Raw genomic sequence first — 13,256 nt, 5'->3', positions numbered from 1 at the left:
TCCCACTGCCCCGATCTCTCCCCATAGCCCTGTATCAATCCCCAAACTAATCCCACTGCCCCGCTTTCTCCCCATAGTCCTGTATCAGTGCCAAACTAATCCCACTGCCCCGCTCTCTTCCCATAGACCTGTATCAATCCTCAAACTAATCCCACTGCCCCGCTCTCTCCCCATAGCCCTGTATCAATCCCCAAACTAAACCCACTGCCCAGCTCTCTCCCCATAGCCCTGTATCAATCCCCAAACTAAACCCACTGCCCAGCTCTCTCCCCATAGCCCTGTATCAATCCCCAAACTAATCCCACTGCCCCACTCTCTCCCCATAGCCATGTATCAATCCCAAACTAATCCCACTGCCCTGCTCTCTCCCCATAGCCCTGTATCAATCCCAAACTAATCCCACTGCCCCACTCTCTCCCCATAGCCCTGTATCAATCCCCAAACTAATCCCACTGCCCCGCTCCCTCCCCATAGCTCTGTATCAATCCCAAACTAATCCCACTGCCCCGCTCTCTCCCCATAGCCCTGTGTCAATCCCAAACTAATCCCACTGCCCTGCTCTCTCCCCATAGCCCTGTATCAATCCCCAAACTAATCCCACTGCCCTGCTCTATCCCCATAGCCCTGTATCAATCCCCAAACTAATCCCACTGCCCCACTCTCTCCCCATAGCCCTGTATCAATCCCCAAACTAATCCCACTGCCTCACTCCCTCTCCACAGCCCTGTATCAATCCTCAACTAATCCCACTGTCCCGCTCTTCCCATAGCCCTGTATCAATCCCCAAACTAATCCCACTGCCCCGCTCCCTCCGCATAGCCCTGTATCAATCCCCAAACTAATCCCACAGCCCTGCTCTCTCCCCATAGCCCTGTATCAATCCCCAAACTAATGCCACTGCCCCGCTCTCTCCCCATAGCCCTGTATCAATCCCCAAACTAATCCCACTGCCCCGCTCTCTCCCCATAGCCCTGTATCAATCCCCAAACTAATCCCACTGCCCCACGCCCTCCCCATAGCCCTGTATCAATCCCCAAACTAATCCCACTGCCCCACTCTCTCCCCATAGCCCTGTATCAATCCCCAAACTAATCCCACTGCCCCACTCTCCATAGCCCTGTATCAATCCCCAAACTAGTCCCACTGCCCCACTCTCCATAGCCCTGTATCAATCCCCAAACTAATCCCACTGCCCCACTCTCTCCCCATAGCCCTGTATCAATCCCCAAACTAATCCCACTGCCCCACTCTCCATAGCCCTGTATCAATCCCCAAACTAGTCCCACTGCCCCACTCTCCATAGCCCTGTATCAATCCCCAAACTAATCCCACTGCCCCACTCTCTCCCCATAGCCCTGTATCAATCCCAAACTAATCCCACTGCCCCACTCTCTCCCCATTGCCCTGTGCCAATCCCAAACTAATCCCACTGCCCCACTCTCTCCCCATAGCCCTGTATCAATCCCCAAACTAATCCCACTGCCCCGCTCTCTCCCCATAGTCCTGTATCAGTGCCAAACTAATCCCACTGCCCCGCTCTCTTCCCATAGCCCTGTATCAATCCCCAAACTAATCCCACTGCCCCACTCTCTCCCCATAGCCCTGTATCAATCCCCAAACTAATCCTACTGCCCTGCTCTCTCCCCATAGCCCTGTATCAATCCCCAAACTAATCCCACTGCCCCACTCTCTCCCCATAGCCCTGTATCAGTCCCTAAACTAATCCCACTGCCCCACTCTCTCCCCATAGCCCTGTATCAATCCCCAAACTAATCCCACTGCCCCGCTCTCTCCCTACCTTGTCGAGAACACCGTTGCAGAAGCAGGTTCCCACTGTGACAGCTTTTTCAATAGATTATACCAAAAATAGAAGTAGGCCATTCAGCCCTTCGAATTTGCTCTGCTATTCAATATTCAACTGGAGCTGACCTTCGGCCTCGCTGCTGAGGATGCCATTAACATTGAAAAAAATCTCGGGCAGCACTGTTGCGCAGTGGTTAGCACTGCTGCCTCACTTCGCTGAGGTCCCAGGTTCGGTCCCGGCTCTGGGTCACTGTCCGTGTGGAGTTTGCACATTCTCCCCGTGTTTGCGTGGGTTTGACCCCCACAACCCAAAGATGTGCAGGGTAGGTGGATTGACCACACTAAATTGCCCCTTAATTGGAAGAAATTAATTGGGTAATCTAAATTTTTTTTTAAATCTAAAAAGAACTATCTGTTGAACATTTTCAGTGGCTCGGTCTCCACAGCCTCTGTGATTGAGAATTCCCCAGGTTCACTGCCCTTTGAGTGAACACAGTCCTGAATAGTCTATCCCATATCCTGAGATATTGACCCTGGTTCAAGATTCCCCAACCAGGGAAACCATCCTCCCCGAATCTAGTCTGTCCAACTCTGACAGAATTTTACTTGGCTCAATGAGCCCGCCGCATCCTTCTCGACTCCAGTGAATTCAGCCCCCTCAAACCAACCTCATCTCAGAGGACGATGCCGCCAATCCCGGCCGAGTGGATCTCCGCTGCACTCCCTCTACGGCAAATACATTTCTCAGATAGGGAGACCAAAACTGTCTTCAATACTCCAGGCGTGGAGTTGAGAGTTATCAAAGTGGAAATTATTTCCTGCTGTTTGTTTATGTGGTTTTGAATTTTGCTTTCCAGCAGTGAAGAAGGAACAGTCCCTGATTGGTGAGTTGTAAAACTATTTGTGTCATTCTGAAACAATAAATGTGAAGCTGCTGGGAAGCCGGCAGATTATTGAAGGGGTTAATCTGAGTATTACAGACGTGTAACTTTCTGAAAGTCAGGATGTATTATGAAGCAGTTTTCAGATTCATAGCGATGCAGAAAGCTCATCATATACACAGCAAGACCCCATATACTACGCCATGAGATGAGTAATTAATAATAATGGCTTATTGTCACAGGTATGGTTCAATGAAGTTACTGTGAAAAGCCCCTAGTCACACATTCCGGCACCTGTTCGGGGAGGCTGGTACAGGAATTGAACCCGCTCTGGTGGGCTTGTTCTGCATTGCAAGCCAGCTGTTTAGCCCACTGTGCTAAACCAGCCACTAATAAAATCACTTCATGATGAACATTCGTGAGAACATTGGGATCCTTGATCACTTCCTGAACTGGAGTACTGGCCCTCTGACAGTGCGGCCCTCCCTCAGTACTGACCCTCTGACAGTGCGGCCCTCCCTCAGTACTGACCCTCTGACAGTGCGGCACTCCCTCAGTACTGGCCCTCTGACAGTGCAGCACTCCCTCAGTACTGACCCTCTGACAGTACGGCACTCCCGCAGTACTGACCCTCTGACAGTGCGGCTCCCTCAGTACTGACCCTCTGACAGTGCGGCACTCCCTCAGTACTGACCCTCTGACAGTGCGGCACTCCCTCAGTACTGACCCTCTGACAGTGCAGCACTCCCTCAGTACTGACCCTCTGACAGTGCAGCACTCCCTCAGTACTGACCCTCTGACAGTGCGGCACTCCCTCAGTACTGACCCTCTGACAGTGCGGCACTCCCTCAGTACTGACCCTCTGACAGTGCGGCACTCCCTCAGTACTGACCCTCTGACAGTGCGGCACTCCCTCAGTACTGACCCTCTGACAGTGCGGCACTCCCTCAGTTCTGACCCTCTGACAGTGCGGCACTCCCTCAGTACTGACCCTCTGACAGTGCAGCACTCCCTCAGTACTGACCCTCTGACAGTGCGGCACTCCCTCAGTACTGACCCTCTGACAGTGCAGCACTCCCTCAGTACTGACCCTCTGACAGTGCGGCACTCCCTCAGTACTGACCCTCTGACAGTGCGGCACTCCCTCAGTACTGACCCTCTGACAGTGCAGCACTCCCTCAGTACTGACCCTCTGACAGTGTGGCACTCCCTCAGTACTGACCCTCTGACAGTGCGGCACTCCCTCAGTACTGACCCTCTGACAGTGTGGCACTCCCTCAGTACTGACCCTCTGACAGTGCAGCACTCCCTCAGTACTGACCCTCTGACAGTGCGGCACTCACTCAGTACTGACCCTCTGACAGTGCAGCACTCCCTCAGTACTGACCCTCTGACAGTGCGGCACTCCCTCAGTACTGACCCTCTGACAGTGCGGCTCCCTCAGTACTGACCCTCTGACAGTGCGGCACTCCCTCAGTACTGACCCTCTGACAGTGCAGCACTCCCTCAGTACTGACCCTCTGACAGTGCGGCACTCCCTCAGTACTGACCCTCTGACAGTGCAGCACTCCCTCAGTACTGACCCTCTGACAGTGCAGCACTCCCTCAGTACTGACCCTCTGACAGTGCGGCACTCCCTCAGTACTGACCCTCTGACAGGGCAGCTCCCCCTCAGTACTGACCCTCTGACAGTGCGGCACTCCCTCAGTACTGACCCTCTGACAGTGCAGCACTCCCTCAGTACTGACCCTCTGACAGTGTAGCACTCCCTCAGTATTGACCCTCTGACAGTGCAGCACTCCCTCAATACGGACCCTCTGACAGTGCGGCACTCCCTCAGTACTGACCCTCTGACAGTGCGGCACTCCCTCAGTACTGACCCTCTGACAGTGCGGCACTCCCTCAGTACTGACCCTCTGACAGTGCAGCACTCCCTCAGTACTGACCCTCTGACAGTGCAGCACTCCCTCAGTACTGACCCTCTGACAGTGCGGCACTCCCTCAGTACTGACCCTCTGACAGTGCAGCACTCCCTCAGTACTGACCCTCTGACAGTGCGGCACTCCCTCAGTACTGACCCTCTGACAGTGCAGCACTCCCTCAGTACTGACCCTCTGACAGTGCGGCACTCCCTCAGTATTGACCCTCTGACCGTGCGGCACTCCCTCAGTACTGACCCTCTGACAGTGCGGCACTCCCTCAGTATTGACCCTCTGACAGTGCGGCACTCCCTCAGTACTGACCCTCTGACTGTGCAGCACTCCCTCAGTACTGACCCTCTGACAGTGCAGCACTCCCTCAGTACTGACCCTCTGACAGTGCGGCACTCCCTCAGTACTGACCCTCTGACAGTACGGCACTCCCTCAGTACTGACCCTCTGACAGTGCGGCACTCCCTCAGTACTGACCCTCTGACAGTGCGGCACTCCCTCAGTATTGACCCTCTGACAGTGCGGCATTCCCTCAGTACTGACCCTCTGACAGTGCGGCACTCCCTCAGTACTGACCCTCTGACAGTGCGGCACTCCCTCAGTATTGACCCTCTGACAGTGCTGCTCTCCCTCAGTATTGACCCTCTGACAGTGCAGCACTCCCTCAGTACTGACCCTCTGACAGTGCAGCACTCCCTCAGTACTGACCCTCTGACAGTGCTGCTCTCCCTCAGTATTGACCCTCTGACAGTGCAGCACTCCCTCAGTACTGACCCTCTGACAGTGCTGCTCTCCCTCAGTATTGACCCTCTGACAGTGCAGCACTCCCTCAGTACTGACCCTCTGACAGTGCCGCACTCCCTCAGTACTGATCCTCTGACAGTGCGGCACTCCCTCAGTACTGACCCTCTGACAATGCAGCACTCCCTCAGTACTGACCCTCTGACAGTGCGGCACTCCCTCAGTACTGACCCTCTGACAGTGCGGCACTCCCTCAGTACTGACCCTCTGACAGTGCAGCGCTCCCTCAGTACTGACCCTCTGACAGTGCGGCACTCCCTCGGTACTGACCCTCTGACAGTGCGGCACTCCCTCAGTACTGATCCTCTGACAGTGCGGCACTCCCTCAGTACTGACCCTCTGACAGTGCAGCACTCCCTCAGTACTGACCCTCTGACAGTGCGGCACTCCCTCAGTACTGACCCTCTGACAGTGTGGCACTCCCTCAGTACTGACCCTCTGACAGTGCGGCACTCCCTCAGTACTGACCCTCTGACAGTGCGGCACTCCCTCAGTACTGACCCTCTGACAGTGCAGCACTCCCTCAGTACTGACCCTCTGACAATGCAGCACTCCCTCAGTACTGACCCTCTGACAGTGCGGCACTCCCTCAGTACTGACCCTCTGACAGTGCGGCACTCCCTCAGTACTGACCCTCTGACAGTGCAGCACTCCCTCAGTACTGACCCTCTGACAGTGCAGCACTCCCTCAGTACTGACCCTCTGACAGTGCAGCACTCCCTCAGTACTGACCCTCTGACAGTGCTGCTCTCCCTCAGTATTGACCCTCTGACAGTGCAGCACTCCCTCAGTACTGACCCTCTGACAGTGCTGCTCTCCCTCAGTATTGACCCTCTGACAGTGCAGCACTCCCTCAGTACTGACCCTCTGACAGTGCCGCACTCCCTCAGTACTGATCCTCTGACAGTGCGGCACTCCCTCAGTACTGACCCTCTGACAGTGCAGCACTCCCTCAGTACTGACCCTCTGACAGTGCGGCACTCCCTGAGTACTGACCCTCTGACAGTGTGGCACTCCCTCAGTACTGACCCTCTGACAGTGCGGCACTCCCTCAGTACTGACCCTCTGACAGTGCAGCACTCTCTCAGTACTGACCCTCTGACAGTGCAGCACTCCCTCAGTACTGACCCTCTGACAGTGCGGCACTCCCTCAGTACTGACCCTCTGACAGTGCGGCACTCCCTCAGTACTGACCCTCTGACAGTGCAGCACTCCCTCAGTACTGACCCTCTGACAGTGCGGCACTCCCTCAGTACTGACCCTCTGACAGTGCGGCACTCCCTCAGTACTGACCCTCTGACAGTGCGGCACTCCCTCAGTACTGACCCTCTGACAGTGCAGCGCTCCCTCAGTACTGACCCTCCGACAGTGCAGCACTCCCTCAGTACTGACCCTCTGACAGTGCAGCGCTCCCTCAGTACTGACCCTCTGACAGTGCAGCACTCCCTCAGTACTGACCCTCTGACAGTGCGGCGCTCCCTCAGTACTGACCCTCTGACAGTGCAGCACTCCCTCAGTACTGACCCTCTGACAGTGCGGCGCTCCCTCAGTACTGACCCTCTGACAGTGCGGCACTCCCTCAGTACTGACCCTCTGACAGTGCGGCGCTCCCTCAGTACTGACCCTCTGACAGTGCGGCACTCCCTCAGTACTGACCCTCTGACAGTGCTGCTCTCCCTCAGTATTGACCCTCTGACAGTGCAGCACTCCCTCAGTACTGACCCTCTGACAGTGCCGCACTCCCTCAGTACTGATCCTCTGACAGTGCGGCACTCCCTCAGTACTGACCCTCTGACAGTGCAGCACTCCCTCAGTACTGACCCTCTGACAGTGCGGCACTCCCTGAGTACTGACCCTCTGACAGTGTGGCACTCCCTCAGTACTGACCCTCTGACAGTGCGGCACTCCCTCAGTACTGACCCTCTGACAGTGCAGCACTCCCTCAGTACTGACCCTCTGACAGTGCGGCACTCCCTCAGTACTGACCCTCTGACAGTGCGGCACTCCCTCAGTACTGACCCTCTGACAGTGCAGCACTCCCTCAGTACTGACCCTCTGACAATGCAGCACTCCCTCAGTACTGACCCTCTGACAGTGCGGCACTCCCTCAGTACTGACCCTCTGACAGTGCGGCACTCCCTCAGTACTGACCCTCTGACAGTGCAGCGCTCCCTCAGTACTGACCCTCCGACAGTGCAGCACTCCCTCAGTACTGACCCTCTGACAGTGCAGCGCTCCCTCAGTACTGACCCTCTGACAGTGCAGCACTCCCTCAGTACTGACCCTCTGACAGTGCGGCGCTCCCTCAGTACTGACCCTCTGACAGTGCGGCACTCCCTCAGTACTGACCCTCTGACAGTGCAGCGCTCCCTCAGTACTGACCCTCCGACAGTGCAGCACTCCCTCAGTACTGACCCTCTGACAGTGCAGCGCTCCCTCAGTACTGACCCTCTGACAGTGCAGCACTCCCTCAGTACTGACCCTCTGACAGTGCAGCACTCCCTCAGTACTGACCCTCTGACAGTGCAGCATCCCCTCAGTACTGACCCTCTGACAGTGCAGCGCTCCCTCAGTACTGACCCTCTGACAGTGCAGCACTCCCTCAGTACTGACCCTCTGACAGTGCAGCACTCCCTCAGTACTGACCCTCTGACAGTGCAGCGCTCCCTCAGTACTGACCCTCTGACAGTGCGGCACTCCCTCAGTACTGACCCTCTGACAGTGCAGCACTCCCTCAGTACTGACCCTCTGACAGTGCAGCGCTCCCTCAGTACTGACCCTCTGACAGTGCAGCACTCCCTCAGTACTGACCCTCTGACAGTGCGGCGCTCCCTCAGTACTGACCCTTCAGAAGTGGAGTGCTTCCATGGTACTGACCTGAGCTGGCATTCCATCCTCCACCTTGAACATTCGGTCCCTCCACCCTATTGCACAGTGGCCACAGTGTGCACCCTCTACAGATACATAGGCCGCAGATACATAGGAACACCACCAACTGCAAGTTTCCCTCATAGCTACTCACCACCCTGACTTGGAAATACATCGCCGTTCCATCACTGTAACTGGGTTAAAATGCTGCAACTCCCTCCCTAACAGCACAGTGGGTGTACCTACACCACATGGACTGCAGCGTTTCAAGAAGGCAGCTCACCACCAACTTGGCAATAATTATAGGGTTTGTCAGCAATGGCCACATCCTTGAAATGAATAAAGAAATGGTAAAGAACCGTCCGAGAGATCTAGGGGTACAGGCCCACAGGTCACTGAAAGGGGCAACACAGGTGGAAAGGTAGTCAAGAAGGCATACGGTATGCTTGCCTTCATTGGCCGGGGCATTGAGTATAAGAATTGGCAAGTCATGTTGCAGCTGTATAGAACCTTAGTTAGGCCACACTTGGAGTACAGTGTTCAATTCTGGTCGCCACACTGCCAGAAGGATGTGGAGGCTTTAGAGAGGGTACAGAAGAGATTTACCAGGATGTTGCCTGGTATGGAGGACATTAGCTATGAGGAGAGGTTGAATAAACTCGGTTTGTTCTCACTGGGACGACGGAGGTTGAGGGGTGACCTGATAGAGGTCTACAAAATTATGAGGGGCATAGACAGAGTGGATAGTCAGAGGCTTTTCCCCAGGGTAGAGGGGTCAATTACTAGGGGGCATAGGTTTAAGGTGTGAGGGGTAAGGTTTAGAGGAGAGGTACAAGGCAAGTATTTTACACAGAGGGTAGTGGGTGCCTGGAACTCGCTGCCGGAGGACGTGGTGGAAGCAGGGACGACAGTGACGTTTAAGGGGCATCTTGACAAATATATGAATAGGATGGGAATAGAGGGATACGGACCCAGGAAGTGTAGAAGATTTTAGTTTAGACGGGCAGCATGGTCGGCACAGGCTTGGAGGGCCGAAGGGCCTATTCCTGTCCTGTGCTTTTCCCAAACCCCTTGGGTTGAATTTGTTGTTATATGATTAACTTGGATTTCTTAGTGTTTAAATAAAATTGCAGCATTTTAACAGCGTCATTGTAAAATGATGCACAGATACTTTGTCCAATCAGGCCTGTATGTTATTGATGGTCCCTGATTCCTTCAGGGTTTATTTCAGAGTGTGGTTGTGTGTGTGTTTCCATATTAATTTCTATTCTCTCTCTTAGTGCCCGAATATGATTACATCTCACTGCATGGGGAACAGGAGCTGCCTGATCAGATTGATTTTGATAAATCCTCCACCATTCCCAGGAATAGTGACATCAGCCTGAATTACAGGAAAATGTTCCAGACTAAGCGGCCAGCTTCCACAGTCAGTCTCTTGGTTGACCCTGAGTCCATGATGATGTCTCACGTAGCTACGATTCGAAGGAAACCTTCCAGCAAACCAACATTCCGACGTGGCACCATTAGCGGTGTGCCCATTCCCATCCGGACTCCCATGGTGCCCATTCCAGGGCCACCTGTGTCCAGTAAGCCGAGCGGTCTGGCAGCCTGTCGGACGGGTAGCGAGGGGTCAGTTAGCCTGCATGGAGGGCACTCCAGTTTCGTGCAGAGGAACCCGGGAATTTGTAGCTCAACCCAAAGTCTGAGCATGGCCCAGAACCCCGGTTACTCCCTCGTACCAGACAAACCAATTGTGGTCGGCAGCAGCCTCCAGCACTCAGCCCCCAATCTCCAAAATGCCCAAGAATCCAAACCTGCCGTAACTCCGACAGGAAATGGACTGACTCCTCACCTGGGCATCACGGAATGTTCCCAAAGGACTGGCAGGATTGACAATGTTGCCGCTACCCCCTCACCAACAGAGGGAGGTGATGATGTTTTGTCCATGATTCGCAGGGGTGTCAAACTGAGAAAGACTTTAACCAATGACCGATCGGCCCCCAAGATCATTTAAAAGAGACAAAGTGGGGCGAATGCACACGTGGAAACCCCTCATGTTGTCCTCTTCACTCTCTGTCTTTTGTTTCAAAACTGGTTACAGTTCTTTCACTCCTCATTCTCGGATTAAACTGTTGAAGCACGAAATATCATCAAGGACATCCCAGCTCTCCTGATGTCTGGGGAATCCTCACGGCCCCTGGAGCAGGTCTCAGGCTGGGAGACTGGGTCTCATGGACTACGGGAGCAGGGGGTGGAGTTTGTGAGACTGGGTCACATAGACCCAGCAGATGGTGAGGTGTGACCCCTGCTGAGTCAGCCTTTTGCAACAGTGTCTAAAATTGGCCTCAGGACCCAGGTTAGAGATGGAAAATTGACTCTGGTTCCTACTTAAACGATACTCAAAATGGTGTGAATGTTGGGTGAGGATAAGGTGAGGCGAGATCTCACTGCGTCGGACATCAGACTCTGTCACAGCCCAGATGTGGCCATGTGGGGAAAGTGAGAGAACTTCCATGGACCTTACCCCAGCCAATAGCTTCAGAAGAGAATGGGAAGAAATCAGGGTGGGGTGGGGATGGGTTACCACCCCTGCCTCCCCCCGAAATACTGAAACAAACTGTACTTGTTCCTTGCAGTAATGTTCATTGCCAGGAGCGTGATTGGTTCATTTGAAGTGCATTTTGAGATGGAGAGGCATGGAAATAATTTTGCAATGACACTTCGGAGATCTGCTCAGGATTTTCAATGTGAAGCTTCTTACAAAGGATTTGTTTTCAACAAAGTTTATAAAGGACATTGGTTTCTGATACTTGTTGGAGAGCAGCATTTGCTTTCACAGCAACCCCAACAGTTTGCTTGTGTTCATTTCTAAACCCGCAAGGTTTAAAAAAAACTGCAGATGATGGGCAACAACAGATTTATTTTTTCCTTGTGAATCTTAACAACATCGAAAGATATTTATTTGTGTCAAAATTGTGAAAGCTTCTGTTTGTATAATGAGTTCTTGTAGCAAATATTGAAAGTCCACCGCCTCTCATTGAAGTGAAAGCTTTAAATAGTAAAGATTATAGTTTGTATATGTTAGTTTTAAATCCCTTTTAAATTTTATTCTATACTGCTGGTGCCTATCGCATTGTTTTGTAGTCTGCCACCTTTACCGACTGAGCTCGAGGGGGTGAGGTTTGTCTGTGTACGCAGACCTATTTAATTATTGTTCTTTTGGCTTAAGTGGGCAGTGTTTTAAAATTGTCAGAGCATCTAAATTTTAATCGGGTATTTAAGTTGGTTAGTTAGCTTGGCAATGTGAGCAGTCTGCTAAATATTTTCTTTTGAATTCTTGGTTTCGCAACAAGTGCATCTCGCCTCTAAGATTTGTATATCAACACATTCCTCTAACTGCTGCCTGATGTGTGCACACTGTGATGTTCAACAGAGCGTGCCTGCTAACTCATGGCTGGTATCCACTGGCTGGAGCTGATGCCAGCTGACCCACAGCTGGTGCCAAATAATCAGTTCCCACTCACTCAGTCAAAGCTGACCAGAACCTCCATTAATATCTCCTCCGATCCATCGTGTGAATTCTTGAAGGATCAGAAAACTTGTTGATGAATAATCACTTCAACTGATGTAGAGCAGAAAATCAAAATCAATTGTGGAGTGCGACCTACATTTAGAGAAACCTTTCTTCAGCTCCCAACAGTAAACTGTCAAACTGTTGACATTGTCCAGAACTCTGGGAGGCAGAAGATTTTAATGGAGGAGTGTTTTGGAATTACACATTTAATTGTAGCAAAGCAGGGAGCGGGAATGGAGTTGGTGTGAAATTGAACAGTGGCCCCAGAAAACGATCAATGCTCATCCCAAATCTCTGCCACACATTGAGATGACAGCAGTTACTGGTTTATTGACGAGGCATGTAGACCAACGCTCTGTGCTTTAGTTAATGCTCTCTGTACAGGAGGTAACTTTCCTGAAGAATGCTTCCCGTGATCATTTCCTGAGAAATGGAGGGATTGATGACTATATATAAATGTCTGGTGTTTTGTCAGCATTGTTTTTAAAAATGCATTTTCCAGATTTAATTTTGGGCTAATATATTAGCTTTTATTTTTAAGATTGTACAATGGTTTCAGAAGCTGAAGGGTTGCCCAGCTCCTGGTGCCCATCACGAATCTGTCTGCCACCTCCTCTTTCCAGCCACATCTCACACACCAGCTCTCACCCACTGGGCCAGGCGCCCTAATTCAGTGCCTGACTGTGAAAGGGAACACTTTCTGCCAATCTGGTCTCTCTGAAAGTGCCTCTTCCCAATAAATGTGCCAATTTCAGCTCTCGAAATTAAGAATTTTTGAGTGTTTTTGGATAAATGCTGTGTGAATATCTGGACCTAAAGGGCAGTCACAGACTCTTGAATTATTTCCAAAGCCCAACACTGGTGGACAACATAAACTTGCTTTACAGCTAAAACCAGATTCACCAATCTCATACACAAATACATATATATTTTCCAATATATTTTATACAATCAGAGACGACTATCAATTTTGTTATAATACTTGAGCAAGTAGCATATTTGTAGGAAAAACTGATTTGACCACATTTGCTTTTTCATAGAAAAAAGTTGTTATAGCACAAGGCCATTCGGCCCATCAGGTCCTATCTGGCTCCCCCAAGGAGCAATTTTTAAAAATTAATTCATTGGATGTGGGCGTCGCTGGTTAGGTCAGCATTTATTGACCATCTCTACTTACCCTTCAGAAGTTGGTGGTGAGCCGCCTTCTTGAACTGCTGCAGTCGCTGAGGTGTAGGTGCACCCACTGTGCTGTTAGGGAGGGAGTTCCAGGATGTTGACCCAGTGACAGTGAAGGAACGGTGATATATTCCCAAGTCAGAGGGCAGCACGGTGGCGCAGTGGTTAGCACTGCTGCCTCATGGCGCTGAGGTCCCAGGTTTGATCCCGGCCCCGGGTCAC

At 52.1% G+C, this 13,256-nt stretch overlaps 1 protein-coding gene across 1 annotated transcript in view; it reads left to right on the top strand.

Annotated features, from left to right (window-relative positions):
* The window catches only part of mtss1 (MTSS I-BAR domain containing 1), a 184,804-nt gene extending 171,774 nt beyond the window's left edge, over nucleotides 1–13,030 (top strand). The window contains exons 15-16 of the mRNA XM_038802410.1: nucleotides 2,661–2,687; nucleotides 9,565–13,030. Of these exons, the coding sequence (XP_038658338.1) occupies nucleotides 2,661–2,687; nucleotides 9,565–10,298 (761 nt within the window). The 3' untranslated portion in view covers nucleotides 10,299–13,030. The remainder of the gene's footprint in view (nucleotides 1–2,660; nucleotides 2,688–9,564) is intronic.
* Nucleotides 13,031–13,256: the final 226 nt, after the last annotated feature.

This window comes from Scyliorhinus canicula, chromosome 7 (assembly GCF_902713615.1).
Source record: "Scyliorhinus canicula chromosome 7, sScyCan1.1, whole genome shotgun sequence".
Taxonomy (NCBI): Eukaryota; Metazoa; Chordata; class Chondrichthyes; order Carcharhiniformes; family Scyliorhinidae; genus Scyliorhinus; species Scyliorhinus canicula.
This window is presented reverse-complemented; position numbering and strand designations above follow the sequence as displayed.